Here is a 16,230-nt window from a genome sequence, read left to right as displayed (position 1 = left end):
TGATGCAAAAGTGCTTGGTTTTTGGTCCTCTAAAACAAGCAATTGGAGTTTCTCATGTGCAGAAAAAAAGTTGAAATTTGTTACACGGTGTTATTGTTTGATGAATGCGATTTAAATGAAAAACAAACAAGATTTGTTTACCTTGCAATCCTTTGGATTTTATCATCAGTATTTTTGGCGAGTTCTTGAACTTTACCATCTAGTTTACACGTTGCTTTGAGTACATATTTTCTGAAACTCTTTTTATTTCTATTGATTTGCTGTTCGATGTGATTGAAGAATGGACCACAGTAACATGTATTTCCGATACCTACTGGCCCCTTGCGAATGTTGCCTGCCTGATAACCGTAAATAATAAGACGAAATAAAAATTAAATACAAAAAATCGCTTCTTTCTTATACTCACCAAGTCTAAGTAATATTGCTCCCCACATTTGAGCGGTTCCTTTGGAAATGTTTCCAGTTTTGGTTGTGGGAATGATCGTGGATCTGGGAAATAGTGACATCCATACGGCGACCATACTTTCGAATCGTCGGCATTCGATTCATGTTGACATCGATCATTTATACATTTTGTTGGTCTTATTTTATTGCTATCTAACATGTTATTCTGTCCATTACCTGGACTACTTTGTTGCTGATTGCGCTTGATCGATCTTCCATCGACATCGTCATTTACAAATTTGTTCATTGTTGGCGGCAAATTTAGTATTTCAATTATTGATTTCAAATTCTTTCTGATCGCAATATCGCGTGGGGTTTCACCTTGAGCATTCCTTAATAGCACCGCACTCGTTCCACACACTTCATATAGAATGCGCGTAAGTTTTCGACGGCCCATCGCACATGCAATATGCAATGGAGTGTCATAATTCAAGTTAACGCACACTGGATCACATTTTGCTGATATGAGAATTCTCGTCGCACCTGCATGGCCGTAACGGCATGACGTATGTAATGGAGTATCACCGTACTGCAACAAGAGTCGAGAATTAATTGATTTAATCGTTTCAAGTGATTTCCATCATAAACACAAACTAATTATAACCAGTCTTTGATTTTTAGCTTGATTCATCCGTTTTATAAGTCATCTGTGATTTTTTTTTTCAACATCATTGGAAAAAATTGTCAACCGCGTCACAAAATCAAAATATCCTAATCTAGGTTGGCTGAAAGTTCAGTGCCGTCTTTCGACTTCCTGGGGCCTTTGAAGTTTTAGGCATATATCCTAATATATGCTGATAAAAAAAAGACTGACCATAATTTAATAATTATAGCTTACATTATTCTTAACATCAGGATCGGCACCAGCCAATAGAATTTCGCGGCAGCTTTGATTATGACCATTTTGTGCGGCCAAGTGGAGGCTTGAAAAGCCACCAGCATTCGGTGTATTTAAATATGTTTGGTTTTTCCATTCGTCTTCCACATGTTTAACACTTTTTGCTTTCTTTCCGAATTTCTTGTTGGAAGAATGTGATGTTTGCTGCAGTGTACAGAGGAGCTTTACACATCGACTGTATCCTCGCCATGCGGCTTCATGTAAAGCTGTATTTCCATGCTAACGAAAAAAATGAACGTTTAAAAAATGAATGTTTAAAAAAGATCCATTTAAAAATTTTGAGTATTCTTTTTTTTGTGATCAAAATTTCCTACTTTATTGTCTTTGGCAAAACGATCGGTGCCATTTATGAGTAAGACTTCCACCGCACGATCGTCACCAGCAATTGTAGCCTGATGCAATGGCAGGTATGATGGCTCAGATTTGAAAATGTTGTCTTCTTCGTGATTTCTCTTCTGCGAAGAGCTCTTCAGCATTTCTGTAATTGAAATAACCAATTAAAATTAATTAGTTGAAAATGATTGAAGCGTTTTAGATTCAAAGCAATCATTTGAGGATTTGTTCTAAATTGTGTCTTGAAAAAGGTTTTACAATAGTAATAACACACAAATTAAAATGCCTACACACCGTGTTTATCTCTTAACGACTGAGTGAAGTTCAGTTTGGTATTATTCTGAAGCGGATCACCAAATCCGTAATTACGGTAAATATATTAAATGATCATTTATGTAGTCGATACAATTTCCTTTCATTTCAACTGATCTTTCTCAACCTGTCTCCCCCTTTTCATTATTGTTATCAACATGGCACGTCATTCCATGTAAGTCTTTCCGTGTCTACATTGCAGTACAATCAAAATGGGGCAAACCGATTAAGTTTGCTGATCTCAGTAAGCGTTCTGCTAATTTTTGCATTTTTCATACATTAACAACCAGCTACAACAAACCGATTAAAACTGTATACAGAACAGTGCCGTCTTAGCATTTTCGGGGGCCCTGAGGAAAAATTGTTCCGGGGCCCAATTTTTTTTCTCTCGATATCACAAGTTTTAAAATTTTGAATATTGTGACAATTTCGATTGATTCAAATACATGTAATTCGTGAAAAAAATGACTGACTGACTGACTGTAACTTCAGTTGACTTTCGTTGATTGAATTTATAGTTTTGTACTATGAAAATCACTTGTAAATTCAAATGATTTCAGTTAACGATGATAGACTTACACTACACATCGTACTCAAATGTCAATCAAAGTAAGTCATTTTTGTCCAAAATCAGTTAACTGACTGGTCAGTTACAATATTTATACACGAGTATTCATTTATATTTTGTATATTGGTCAAAATTGCTGGTCATGAGCGTTCATATTTAACGAATGAATATGAATGGCTGATAATGAAAAGAACACATAGATTGAGAATGTATTTAAATAAAACATCATCTAAAATCAATTTTGAAGGGAAACAAACAAACTTCGTTCGTCAATTTGTTTTTTTTTTCTATGCAGTTTTTCTTGAAATTTCAATGGCCCCTTAAGCAGCTCGAAGCCCCTAAAATTGCGAAGCCCTGAGGCGATTGCCTCATTCGCCTCCAGGCTAAGACGGCGCTGATACAGAAGACTTGTACCAAAACTATGTTTTTTTACTCACTTTTTCTTATTATTCCTTGTAGTCTTTCTTCTTATCGTTTTGTAGCTGCTGTTCACAGTTGAAATGAAATTTTTGAGGTATCAACGTTATTGAATCGAAATTTTTGGGTATGCGGAAAAAATATATAAATCGATAGCATCTTTTTGTTTCCGAAAATTCGATAAAAAATCAACTATAAATCACTATAGCTAAACGGTCATGAATGTTGAATGAGTCTGTTTATATGCGTCGATCACTATGCAATCGATTGATAAACTAAAGCACTCGAACAATCCATACAAAAATACCACCACTGTGTTGAAATTGCCACAGCCACATCAGAAAAAAAACTCTGAGAATGAAAATGCACACACGGCACGTCAAGAGTGTGATTAAGAAAGAATGAGAAACAAAAACGCAAATACTGGTGAAGAAAAAAAAGAGAATCAATAACATTAGCAACAGCGGTAACTATCAAATAATAATAGCATAATGAGAAGAACAGCGATGCGCACCAGAGTACAATTGATTTGGCTGTCTTTATTCAACGTCTTTTACACAAATGACTGGTTTGGTAAATATAAGCGTTCTAAAGCAATACGAAAACTTAAATATCTTGTGTACGCGTTATCCGCAAAAATCGACGAAAATTACTTTTTGTGTACGGACGCACGCTAGCCCATTCGACAAACAGAACAAACAACCAAGTCACGAAGAAAGAAACTAAATGAAAACTTTTGAGGAATAAAGAGATCGCGAAGAATGGGACGGAAAGATCTCACCGCAAGCGTACTCAGCAAGAAGGACAGACAGAGTAAACCGATCACATTTCAATGCGCAGCGAAATAATAACAGCCGTAGAAAGAAGTGGAACAGAAACAGCAACAATACATAACATTGTGCAGACGTAAGACATAGGTAAACGATACAGCGGAGCGAAACCGATGCGAGCTCATGCGCACCTTCTTTTTTTCTGTTTTTGGTTTCAGGTTCATACGCTCTGCGTGTGCGCGTACGATATACGAGATGTGTTGACTTATTCACATCCAAATAATGCGAATTATCGTTGTGCGTATCTTTGGTTTTTTTATTTCATTGGTTGTATTTTTCCATTCTTTCGCTTCATTCTGTCCTCTCCGTTGCCAATTTGTATTTTTCCTATTGTTTCACGTCAAACAACGATGTAAATGAAACATCAAAAACAGAGCACACTTGTTTTATTGAATATCTTGAACCATTGACTGTGCCTGGTATTATTGACAGGCAACAAGAATCTTCTTCGATATTTCAATATGAAAAAAGTTTGGAATCTAATTCGATTCAATTGTTGGATGACTTCGAACTTTTTTCCCATCTTCTCATTAAATTGATAAAGTTGTCTGAATAATGATTCCACAAATGAAAGAATAATCCTTCAAATTGATCACATTGCATTTGGAGAGTGTTTTACGATTAATAATATTTCATATGATTTGTTAAAATTGAGGTGACTCAACTGAAAAAAAAACCGAATTGCTTGCATAGATTTGGCCATTTGAATTTGTCATAATCGTATTGTGAACGAGGTATTATGTGTTCTGTCAGCAGTCATTGTGCTGTATTTACATTAGAACCGGTTTACCGTGTACATTGACGTCGTGCCTATATGAATTTGAGCGAAAATATGCAAATACAATCTCGTGTTTGTTTATAAGCCAAAATTAAAATATTTTCTATTAAACATATAATTTTTCTGCGATTTGTGTTTTGTTACTAACACCATTCTAATGAATAAGTTAATCCATACAACAGCAATTATTAAAATAAAACAGCAATTATTAATTGAAGCTTATGTCAAAAAAAACACGTGCTTTAATAAAAATAATGTCGACCAAAGTTATATCAAACAATTCAAATAGCGGGAACATACCAGTTCAGGATGACCCACCATTAAAATATAAAGTGATATCAAAATGCAGTACGACCAAAGCAAGAGTTGGCGTGATGACTCTGCGACATGGTGATGTTGACACCCCAGTTTTTATGCCAGTCGGTACACAGGTTCGTTTGAGGTGCATCTTTATTGTTTTTGCACATTAAACTAAACGGTTTCTTTTTCATTTTAGGGTACTTTAAAGGGAATATTGCCTGATCAACTGTACAATTTAGATTGTAGAATCATTTTGGCAAACACGTATCACTTGGGCGCACGGCCGGTAATTTTATTTTTTTAGTTTTAACATTTTTCTAAATGTAAATAAATCCTGCAGGGAATCGAAATTCTCAATGCAATTGGTGGATTGCACAATTTCATGGGATGGAATCGAAATTTGTTAACGGATTCGGGCGGTTTTCAAATGGTTTCTCTATTGGAGTTAGCTGAAATTGATGAACATGGTGTGAATTTTAAATCGCCATACGATTTGACACAGTGCATGTTGACTCCCGAACGTTCTACTGAAATTCAGAATTCTATCGGAGCTGATATCATGATGCAATTGGACGATGTGGTGAAGACAACATTGACCGGGCCAAGGGTTGAAGAAGCGACGCACAGGTCCGAATGGAATATTTCTAGTATAATATCTATCAATCATTAAATCAAATGTGTGTTTTCTTAATGTTAGAACGGTTCGTTGGCTGGATAGATGCATTGAAGCACATCAACGAGATGACGAGCAGAGTATCTTTCCGATTGTTCAGGGTGGTCTTGATGAAAAGTTGCGGGAAAAGTGCGCCGAAGAACTAATGAAACGAAAAGTAAGGGGCTTTGCTGTTGGGGGTCTGAGTGGTGGCGAATGTAAGGACGATTTTTGTCGAACTGTAAACAAATGCACCGACTTACTGCCGGATGAAAAGCCTAGATATTTGATGGGTGTTGGTTTCTCTGCTGATTTGGTCGTTTGTGTGGCACTAGGAATTGATATGTTTGACTGTGTTTTCCCGACAAGAACAGCGGTGCGTAGCAAAAAAAACAAGAAATATGAATTTAATATTCATAAATCACACCGATTTTTATTCGATTTACTCCTTATCTGAGCAGAGATTTGGGGTGGCCTTAGTTCGTGATGGTCAACTGAAATTGAATCAACCACAATTCAAAAAGGACTTACGGCCAATTGACGAGAGCTGTGATTGCAGCACTTGCAAGCGTTACACACGATCATATTTAAATCATGTCGTACGATTTGAATCAGTTGCTGCTACCCTTGTAACGGTTCATAATGTTGCATATCAGGTAAATTGATTAAAAAGGGGAAATTTACAGTAAAATAATGCAACATCCAATAAAACTAACGTCAAATTTTCATTTTCCACGACAGTTGCGATTGATGCGAGATATACGTGAAAGCATAATTGAAGACCGTTTTCCAGAGTTTGTCAAAACGTTTATGGCCCAATATTTCCATGAAAAAAACGTACCGGAATGGATTATTGGTGCACTAGCAAAAGTAAACATTCAACTATAACTGTTGAAATGAACTTACCCAGTTTAAAATTGCATTGTACTTTGTTTAGTGTAACTGATTTCACAATTATTGAAATAAAACAAATTTGACACAACAAATTATCAGATTTCTCGATAGGGACTGTGATCGTTTTGACTGAAGCAAAGTAGTTTGTTGTTGCACCTGCTAGTGTGTACGTGTGAATGCGGTCTCTACTATCAAAGCCATTCGTTACCATAGATACCTTATATTTGAATGAATTCACAAACAAATTGTGGTCAAAACGATTTTCCTTTGTGTATTTCTCATTGCGGAGGAAAAATGATAACACATTTCGATTAATTTCAATTAATTGAAATACATTCAATTTGCAAAGTTGTTGTGAGCATAACAAGTCTGAAAAATGTCGAGCGGAAAGGCAAGAAACTTTATTCCTTAATTATTAGACACATCCTTACCGAAATTGTATTGTAATGTTATATATATAAAAAATATGTATAGATGTTATTTCGTTTAGATTTTCCACATGGACCAGGGAAGGTTCATTTTACATTTCAAACGGGTAGTTCAGGCAATCATCTAGTCACTACCGGTTCAGATGGAACGGTTGCAGTTTACAATCGTCAAGGGCATCTACAAGATCGAATTGTGTTACAAGCGTAAGCTACTGCGCATCATCACCTGACATTTTAGATTATTGATAAATTCAATATACTTTTCCACATTTAACAGACTGTGTACTGGTTTGGCTTGGGATCCAGAGGGCGATATACTAAGTATCATTACGAATAGTTCTTCTCAGGTAATTGGAATGATTCGATCAGATTTGATTTCAAAAATTAGATTTCACTCATCTTAATCAAATTGTATTTGTCGTCCTTAATCCAAACAAAAAGTTTCCTATCTTTATCAAATTTGATAAGCTAAACGAAGTAGGTTCCATTTTCTGTTTGCCGAATTCATCATTGTTGTGCCTGTTCTCGGTTCATGAGCAATTCCATCTTCATCCAATTTTCACTTTTTATCCCTGATCTTTCTTCGTCAGCATTTCCATCTTCATTCGATCACTTTTTTTGTACATGTTCATAAATTGCCAGCACATATGTTTGGTACAGTAATATTTAAATTCCTGTACTCTACCTACATCTATATAGACTATAGAATATAGATAGCCATCGATATCTGGTATCGATGATGTCTGGGAGACTAAAACCTCAACCAACTCCAAATAACATACTGTTATATAAATTCTTTTGAAAAATAAAACATAAATTGCGGCTCTATTGATATTAATGAATGTTGAAGTTGACTCGGAATCGAGTTGGATACACGAGGTGTTGACGTGTGAACGCATCATGCAGCCGATGTCCAAAGAGTTCGCAATGCCCTGAAACAAAGAGAAAAAAACACACACACATTACTATTGCATCAATTTCAATTCAATGAATAACATACCTCTGTACAAGATCAATTTTGCAGCCGAAATGTCACGTTGCCAAACTGTCTTCAGTACTGGAGACTCGTCAACGGGGTCTTCGGGCACAAATTCATCTGTATACTCGATGATACCGAGTTCAGCTTCGTGAATGATTACACCACTGCGCTCTTCAACATTGTCATCCATACCGTTTGCCGCGTTTTGTTGCCAGTTTTTACGGTAGCAAATCAGCTTGAACACAAAACCACGGGGTTGATTTGGATTCTGCACTGCTGCTTGTTGCATCGCTCGTCGCTCTGATCGCAACTTCCGCTTGCTCTTTGGCGCTACAATTTTCTCTGGTAGCTTCATTTCATCCGGCCAATCATCTTGATCGGGCATACACCATTCACACACCTTGACACGATCGTTCAATGTACTCAATGGAAACGGTTCGAAACATCTGGCACACAATCGTGATGATCTGGCTTCGTTCACAAATCGTATGACATTGCCTTCCATTTTCTTGAAACTCTTCACCAATTTCCGCACGCCCGGGCATCGAACATGTTTCTTGAACTTAATCGGTGAATTTGCAGGTGGTTGGGAAGCTCCAATGTTAATGATGCATCGTTTGCGATTTGTCTGTTGAGTAACAACAAAAACATTCAATTTTTTCAAAAGAAACAAAAATTCAATCGTAAATTCTTACCAGCATTGCGGCCACCTTGTCACTGATCCGATTGGACTCGATGTAATGATCAAAACTTAGACGTGTGTACTATTTGGTTGTGTGCACTGCAATGGCTTTCTTCATGATGGTCAATTGATGCCGTATGTAGTCACGCCAATTGCTTCCTTTTGGTGATGGCGTTCGGTCATATCGCGCTCGGTTGTTTCGATCACTCTCTTCGAACTGCATAAGGCACGAGTCCATCGCTCTCTCTTTTCCTTACGCACTCCTTCTTATACTTTGGCATTTTAGGTATCTTATTAGTGGTTTTATTACTTATTATTCTAATAAGATGAACCTATATTATTACTCATTACTTTTTTGCACTAGTAATATATCTAGTGAGTATAGTTATTAGAATGTTATTGGTCGAATGAGTAATAAGATGCATGGTATCTTATTAGTATAGTTATCAGATGAAATATATTTGAGTAATGAGATGGTGATGTTATTAGTCTGGAACCAAATTTTTCCCATTGATAACAAACTGATAAGGAGTGCGAATTTCGATGTGGCGGTAATATCAATGGATTGAGCACACCAATGGATCGATAACAATTCAAATGACTTACCCTTTTTCCCTTTTGCTGGCTGTTCAATATGAATTTAGTCGAACGAAGCAAAGTTTCATATTTCATGACATGGTGAAATTGTGAACGGCGGTTTGTTTATAATAACAAACTTCAAAATGAACCAAAACTAATAGCGGGAATATGCACGACATTAGTTTTGCCTGCCATCTCTGGACAATTTAAAACGTAATCGTTGAAAATCAGAAGAAATGAATTTGAAAATATACTCTCACCATTTAGTTCATTCTCTTTGGATCAATACATGAACATAAACATGAACAATTTAAATCATAGAATTTTATGCTATTTTTGTGAACACTATTAATTGATACAGAATTCTTTTCTCTTTAATTTAAAATCTAACATTTTCTCGTTCCCAATATTCATACAGTTGATTAACACTGAAATTTGAGACGATTTTGACGGAAAAAAAGACTAAAAACGTTACATCTTTTAACGTTAAAAATGACCAAATTGCGTTACATGAATGTTTCTTGGGTGTCAAATTGATGATTTTTGGTTTTCTTCTTGAATTGATTGTAGATAATCCTTTGGGATATAAATACGCGTCAGAAACATATTGTGGATACTGGACTTAGAGACTCATTGTCATGTATTTTATGGTCGAAATCGACACAAATATTAGCTGTAGCTTCAACTCGAGGGAATTTGGCCATTTATAACCATCAAACGACAAAGTAAATTACACAATTTTTGTATTATTGCAAAAAAAGAGTAATAAATATTATATAATTTATAACATTATCAAATTTCTGTAGACGAACACCGATCTTGGGAAAGCATTCAAAACGTATAACATGTAGTGCATGGTCAAAAGATAATATTTTAGCATTAGGCTCGGAGGATAAAACATTTTCGTTGAGCTCGGAAGATGGAGATTCATTGAGAGTTATACAATTGAGAGACGTTCCGAGTGATATGTGCTTTGCTGAAATAAAAACAGACGAACGTGTGCCCGGTGAAAATACGGTAAATTCAAGTGATTTTGATGTCTAATTTAACTAAATTGTCGGTAAGCGTAAAATTTATATTTGCTCAACATTTAGATCAGTATGATAATTGGCAAGAAGACGCTCTACTTGTACCATTTGCCTGAACCAGATTCGCCGGCTGAGCTGGGTTTTCAGAATAAATATGGAAATTTATTACAACACAAGTGGTTTGGCGATGGATACATTCTATTGGGGTTTTCACAAGGAAATGTCGTGGCAATATCAACACATCCTAAAGAAGTTGGACAAGAATTATGGCAAATTCGAAACCACCGCGATTTTTTGAGTGCGATTGCCGTCTCGAAGGCATTAGAACAGATTGCTTCGTGTGGTGATGACAAGTATGGGACATTATTTATTACAATCAATATCTGAATTTCAACGAAATATTTCGTTATGCTCTTCTTTTTTATAGAATCAAAATTCATGCCATTAGTAACTTACAAGAGACTGTGAGTATTCTCACCGTTCCCGATCAGTCTGGCATCAAAGCAATGGATTGGAGCGTTGATGGACAATTAATTGCAACATCGACCACGCAAGGGTCTGTGTATATTTTCGTCACAAAAATGTCCATTTTAAGCGCCGTTTCCTTCCCACGCATCGCGATTCTCAGTAGCTTAGCTGAGGTCAGCATTTACAATTACACATTGGATAAAATCAAAACTCCGCATGTTGTTATGCCGCTAGAGATTGAACCTTCGGTCATTGCAGTTGGTCCATTTCATTTCGCGTGTGGCATGAACAATCATGCCTGGTTCTATGATCTTAGTCACCCTACTGACGATATGCCAATGCCGCTTGGCGATAGAGAATACATTGCTGAAATCAACGATCTCAAATTGAATGCCAAATACTGTGCCGCACTTATTGGTGGCAGAGTTTCACTACACCCAGTGAGTAAACTATCACAATGTAGTCGAGCATTAAATTAATTTTTGTTACAACCAAGTGTAATTGCTGTATTCATGCTTAACAAAAAAAAACAGATTTCATCAATTACCACCGTACTGAAAGATCAACAAGCAAGAATGTTCCCTGAAAATACCCATGGCATGCAGGAATCTGTGATAACTTCAATTTTATTGACCTCCGAATTTTTAATATTCTCCAATGACGTGCGTATATATAATATATGTATATATGAATGGTTTGGAGCGAAAATGTAATACAGAAAAGTTGAGCGGAAAAATGTCAAATGAAAAGGGATAGCTATATAGTTCACTATAGTTTACTATACAGTTTACTATATAGCTATCCCTTTTCCGCTCATTCATCATCGACATTTTTCCGCTCAACTTTTCTGTATTACATTTTCGCTCCAAACCATTAATATTTGCATTGTTCAAAAGGTCGGCATTATTTCCCTTTTTTCTATAACAGCTCGGTCATTTGGTTTTCTTTTCGCTGGAATTCTGGACAAACGTAGTTACATATCGTCATACAGTGGGTATTCGAAGCATACATTCTGACTCTGATGGAACCAAAATTGCATTTATGGATGATCATAATCAGGGATACATTTACTGTCCGGTAACAGTATATTTATTATAACCAATTTAGATTCATTGCTGAATATTGACTAATTAAATCGATTTTAGTCGGATGAAGATGCAGTTATGATACCAAATTTTCCAAAAAATTGCACCAAAATTCTATGGGACTCGATGCCAAGTCGCACATTTGTGGTTTTTGAGAGCAAATTGTGTACAACATACATCTATTCCAAATACTCAATAAGTAGTAAGTATCCTTCCCTTAATAAGTAGTAAGTATCCTATGTATTTGGAAGAAAATACTTGAATATCGATTTTAAATTTAGATAAACACGTAATGAAAATTAGTGAAACGTCTGTGTTGTCGAATCAAACGCCACTAATACTATACGATAGTGAATTGTGCCTAGCAACGAGTGATGGTAGTCTGTCAACAGTTGTATTGACTTCGCACTTGAATTTGCCTTCGATCGAAACGAAAGATCAACTCAAAACATTCATTGATATGCGAAGATTTGATGATGCCTGGCATTTATGCAAAACAATGAATAAGCCCGAAGTATGGCTTGAGCTTGGAAAGGCTGCAATTGCAGAGCTTGACATCAATTTTGGTAAGGCTAAACACAAACCAAATTCTTTTTTGAATGTTACTATCAAATCATTGTAATCTTGTAGCAATCAGAGTGTTTCGTCAAATTGGAAATGCGGCTACTGTATACGCTCTGAAGAATATATCTTCAATTGAAGATATAAACTTCATGTCTGGATTTTGTGCTCTGTTGCTCGGTGAAACTGATAAAGCCAAAACCTTCTTTGCAAAAAGTATAAATCCCGTGGAGGCGCTAGATGTATGTCGTGATCTACTACAATGGGAACAAGCGATTGCACTTGCTGACACATTGGCTCCCGATCAAATTCCACTTATAGCTAGAGAATATGCCCATCAACTTGAATTCACGTTGGTTCATAGGAAGCGTTTGTGACTTTGGATACAAAAGTATCTTACCTTTGCCATTTCTTTTTTCATTTGCAGTAATCGATATGTAGAAGCATTGGCAAATTATGAGAAAGGTATGGACAAGATTACACTGAACCGAATACAATTGAACGAAACAGCTTTGGAAGAACACAAACAAATGTGTGAATTTGGTATTGCACGTACAAACATTAAACTGGGCAATTTCAAGAAAGGGGTTTGGAAACTCACTTTTTTTTAATCACATGAGTCATCAATGGTAATTTTCACACGCTTCTTCTACAGATTGGTCTTGCGACGGAGTTAAAAGATAAAAAACTGTTCGAAGATTGCGCTGAAGCTCTAACCATCATGAATGAAACAGTTGAAGCGGCACGAATGTTTGAATTGGCTGAAAATTGGGATCAGGCGTGTCAGCTTTATGTTCAGCTAAAGGCGTGGCAAAAAGTTCACTCGATTTTGCCACATGTTACGAACTCCAAAATGCATGCCGTTTATGCAAGATCATGCGAAGCCGAAGAAAACTTCAATGAAGCCATTGAATATTATCGTAATGCAGGAGATTTGGATAGTGTGGTGCGAATTTATGTGGAAAAATTAGCGGATCCGCATAGTGCAGCTGAAATTGTTGTTGAAACACGATCACTCGAAGGGTCAAAGCTATTGGCGCATTTCTATCAAAATGTTGGAGATCACGAGCAGGCCTTACGATTCTTAATTCTTTGCGGTTCACTTCAACCAGCGTTCATACTGGCAAAAAAGCACAACAAAATAAGACAGTACGCTGAACTGCTTGAACACGCAGACACCGCCAGCCCCAGCCACTTCTTAAGTATTGCTGAGTATTTTGAAAATGAAAAATACACCCTTTTGGCCGGAAAATACTACTACTTTGCTAAAGAATATGCTAAGGTACTGATATTTCTAATGGATTTATTGTCTTTTTTGAATCCATATACCATTTGTTAATTATAGGCCCTAAAACATCTACTAAAAGCATCAACATTTAGTATGGACGAGAGCACAGCTCTTGTATTGGCTGTTGATTGTGCTGCTTCATCAAACGACGACAAAATTGCCAATCAATTGATTGAATTTCTACTTGGAGAACGTGATGGATCACCAAAAGACCCAAAATACCTATTTGGTTTGTACATGGCGCGAAAGCAATTTAAAGAAGCCGCAAAAACGGCTGTCATTATCAGCAATCAAGAACAAATAGCAGGGAATTATCGAAATGCGCACGATCTTCTTTTTTCCATGTACCAAGTAAGTATATTACATTTAAATAACCACCCATAGATTCTATAGTATAGAACTGCAATGATTGTTTTGGGATTCTGTAGGAATTACGTAAAAATAACCTATCTATTAGTGCTGTGATGGTGGGGAATTTAGCTCTACTTCATCGTTATACATTGGTTCGAACTCATGTTAAAATTGGGGATCATAATCAAGCTGCTAAACTGTTAATTCAAGTTGCTGCAAATATTTCACGGTTTCCCGCGCGTAAGCACAATTTCACATCGTCTCTTATAGATATAAAACTCTTGAAAATTGATGTTGGTAATTTATTTTAAAAAAACAGATACAGTTCCGATATTAACGTCGACTGTAATCGAATGTCATCGGGTAGGATTCCAGAAAGCGGCCTTTTCCTATGCCTCAATGCTAATGCGATCTGAATTTCGTGGCCAAATCGATCAAAAATACGCAAAGAAAATCGAAGCAATTGTAAGAAAAGCTCCCAATGGTATAAAGGAAACTGAAGATGAATATCAAGATGAAGTGCAAGCTTGTCCAATTTGTGACTGCCGTTTACAGATCATGGAACTTACATGTCATCAGTGTAAAACGAATTTACCAATGTGCATTGCAACTGTAAGAATATTTATAGTTTGATTTTGATTGCATTCATACATTTCCCACCATACTTCGCAGGGTCAACATATCGTAAAAGAAGATGTCGTCGCCTGTCCTGCCTGTGATTTTCTATGCTTCAAATCACAAATGACAAAGTATAGATTTATTTCATGTTTGTTAGGAAAATTGGATTAATTGATTTTACTGTCTCTTTCCATAACAGAATTTTAAATGCAACCAATCAATGTCCCATGTGCAGTGAAATTATTGATTCAAACCAATTAAACGAAGTGACAAATATTGCGGATTATCTGAATATATCCTAGGGCTCTTTATTGAATAATGAACAATATTTTTCTTTAATTTTTATTCAATAATACGTTTTGAGGAAAGCACATACTCATCTAAGCAAATTTTGTTTTTGGTTTGGAAATTTAATTGTTGTTTGATTAGCTGAATCTTAACGGAAATGTGTGACTTGATTTAATAAAACGTGTATTTTTGTTTTCAAAACGATTATCGTCAAATGTAGAAGAAATGGGTCATTTCAAGTTCATTCTTTCAACCTTTTGCCTGTTTACGTCACGATGAACAATTTTGGGCACAACAAAAACACATTATTTTCGATCACAAATTAAATTGATCTGTGATTATAAAGATTTATTTTAGTTAATTATTATTTAATTTTTTTTTTCTTTAAATCGCTCAGATAAAATAGTTCGTTAAATTAATCATTACATAATAATAAATTACGGTCATTCAAGAAGGGAATTTCGTTTAATTTTGAAATGAAATTTTATTGTTCTTTGTTTTCATAACGAATAAGAAAATGATCGAGTGGAAAAAATGGAATAATGTCTATTGAACAGATTAAAAACACACAGAATAAAAAATAAAGAGTTAACCAATCATCAGCGTTATGTTTTCAGTTGCATTTCAGGAGTGTGGTGATCAATTTTATCTCTGGTAGTTTAATTTATTTTAATTAATAATCTTTCGTGTTTTTCCACCCTCTGTTGGCAATTTCTATACATTGGTTTGATTGAATTCTGTTTATTTTGCCTAATTTACATTTAAAAATAACAAATAGGGGAAGGTGGGGAAATTCGGAACACACATCGAAATAATTCAAAAGCATTCTGAAAAATTAACATTTTTCCAAATTCTAAAGTGGTACGACTTAGTAAATGTAAAAACCTAACTTTTGGACCTTGCCGCTTGTTGAAATTCGAATCGGTTGAAAAAATGTACCCTGTTGGCAAAAAACCCTTGATTTTGCGATTTTCAAAAATGGTGGGGAAAGTCGGAACACTTCATAAATGGATAGAAAACTGAAACAATTTTGATGCAAAACGTTTATGGAGAACTAGGAAAAGACAGAAGAATTAATTTTAATGGGGAAAAAAATTCAAAAATAGCGATTGTTGTTAGTCGGATTTTTAATTGTTGCCTGTGAAATAGCTACCAATCATTTTGGTGCATTTCAAGTGAACAGCTCGATCGCATAAATTGCAATGAGTCATTTGTCAAAATTTTGCATGAAATATAATAAATATGCATAAAAACTGAGATATCAACTTGAAAAGTATTAAAAATCACTTGATCAATTTTTCCTATATAGGGCGTTCCGAAATTCCCCACTCACTAAGGCTTACAACATAATCGTGTTTCAGTCACTCAATTAATTTTTATGCAAAATTCCTTTTGTGAGTCGAAATATTAATGGTATACGATAATTAAAAACATATTCATCAGAGTTGA

General features: G+C 35.6%; 4 protein-coding genes across 8 annotated transcripts; 2 read left to right on the top strand and 2 right to left on the bottom strand.

Annotated features, from left to right (window-relative positions):
* Window positions 1-117: 117 nt before the first annotated feature.
* Window positions 118-3,974, bottom strand: LOC129572402 (ankyrin repeat domain-containing protein 6-like). Of its 5 annotated transcripts, none has more exons than XM_055452360.1 (6): window positions 3,487-3,803; window positions 2,993-3,395; window positions 1,657-1,820; window positions 1,283-1,561; window positions 407-973; window positions 119-338 (listed from the first exon to the last, which is right to left on the bottom strand). In XM_055452360.1, the coding sequence occupies exons 3-6, from the start codon at window positions 1,816-1,818 to the stop codon at window positions 138-140; spliced, it is 1,209 nt and encodes a 402-aa protein (XP_055308335.1). In that variant the 5' UTR covers window positions 1,819-1,820; window positions 2,993-3,395; window positions 3,487-3,803; the 3' UTR covers window positions 119-137. The 5 variants fall into 5 exon arrangements, with proteins under 5 accessions (XP_055308338.1, XP_055308337.1, XP_055308335.1 ...); XM_055452361.1 differs by having other exon boundaries at window positions 3,626-3,789; XM_055452363.1 differs by lacking the exon at window positions 2,993-3,395 and having other exon boundaries at window positions 118-338; window positions 3,626-3,792.
* A 52-nt stretch (window positions 3,975-4,026) lies between these two features.
* On the top strand, window positions 4,027-6,518 carry LOC129572399 (queuine tRNA-ribosyltransferase catalytic subunit). Its single transcript, XM_055452353.1, has 6 exons — window positions 4,027-5,011; window positions 5,077-5,166; window positions 5,221-5,507; window positions 5,578-5,908; window positions 5,994-6,188; window positions 6,274-6,518. Exons 1-6 carry the CDS (start codon window positions 4,802-4,804, stop codon window positions 6,418-6,420), a joined length of 1,260 nt encoding a protein of 419 aa, XP_055308328.1. The 5' UTR covers window positions 4,027-4,801; the 3' UTR covers window positions 6,421-6,518.
* Window positions 6,519-6,525: 7 nt separating this feature from the next.
* Window positions 6,526-15,383, top strand: LOC129572396 (WD repeat-containing protein 19). Its single transcript, XM_055452349.1, has 19 exons — window positions 6,526-6,817; window positions 6,901-7,058; window positions 7,132-7,201; window positions 9,665-9,819; window positions 9,901-10,111; window positions 10,189-10,475; window positions 10,550-11,030; window positions 11,124-11,252; window positions 11,518-11,667; window positions 11,736-11,877; window positions 11,957-12,241; window positions 12,306-12,588; window positions 12,664-12,823; window positions 12,892-13,518; window positions 13,582-13,875; window positions 13,953-14,115; window positions 14,195-14,487; window positions 14,548-14,624; window positions 14,693-15,383. The coding sequence occupies exons 1-19, from the start codon at window positions 6,803-6,805 to the stop codon at window positions 14,793-14,795; spliced, it is 4,083 nt and encodes a 1,360-aa protein (XP_055308324.1). The 5' UTR covers window positions 6,526-6,802; the 3' UTR covers window positions 14,796-15,383.
* Window positions 6,923-9,031, bottom strand: LOC129572405 (uncharacterized). The gene is made up of 3 exons (XM_055452372.1): window positions 8,529-9,031; window positions 7,855-8,461; window positions 6,923-7,786 (listed from the first exon to the last, which is right to left on the bottom strand). The coding sequence occupies exons 1-3, from the start codon at window positions 8,532-8,534 to the stop codon at window positions 7,689-7,691; spliced, it is 711 nt and encodes a 236-aa protein (XP_055308347.1). The 5' UTR covers window positions 8,535-9,031; the 3' UTR covers window positions 6,923-7,688.
* Window positions 15,384-16,230: the final 847 nt, after the last annotated feature.

Source organism: Sitodiplosis mosellana, unplaced genomic scaffold (assembly GCF_009176505.1).
Source record: "Sitodiplosis mosellana isolate CC-2019 unplaced genomic scaffold, AAFC_SMos_1.0 Smas_scaffold_4898, whole genome shotgun sequence".
Taxonomy (NCBI): Eukaryota; Metazoa; Arthropoda; class Insecta; order Diptera; family Cecidomyiidae; genus Sitodiplosis; species Sitodiplosis mosellana.
This window is presented reverse-complemented; position numbering and strand designations above follow the sequence as displayed.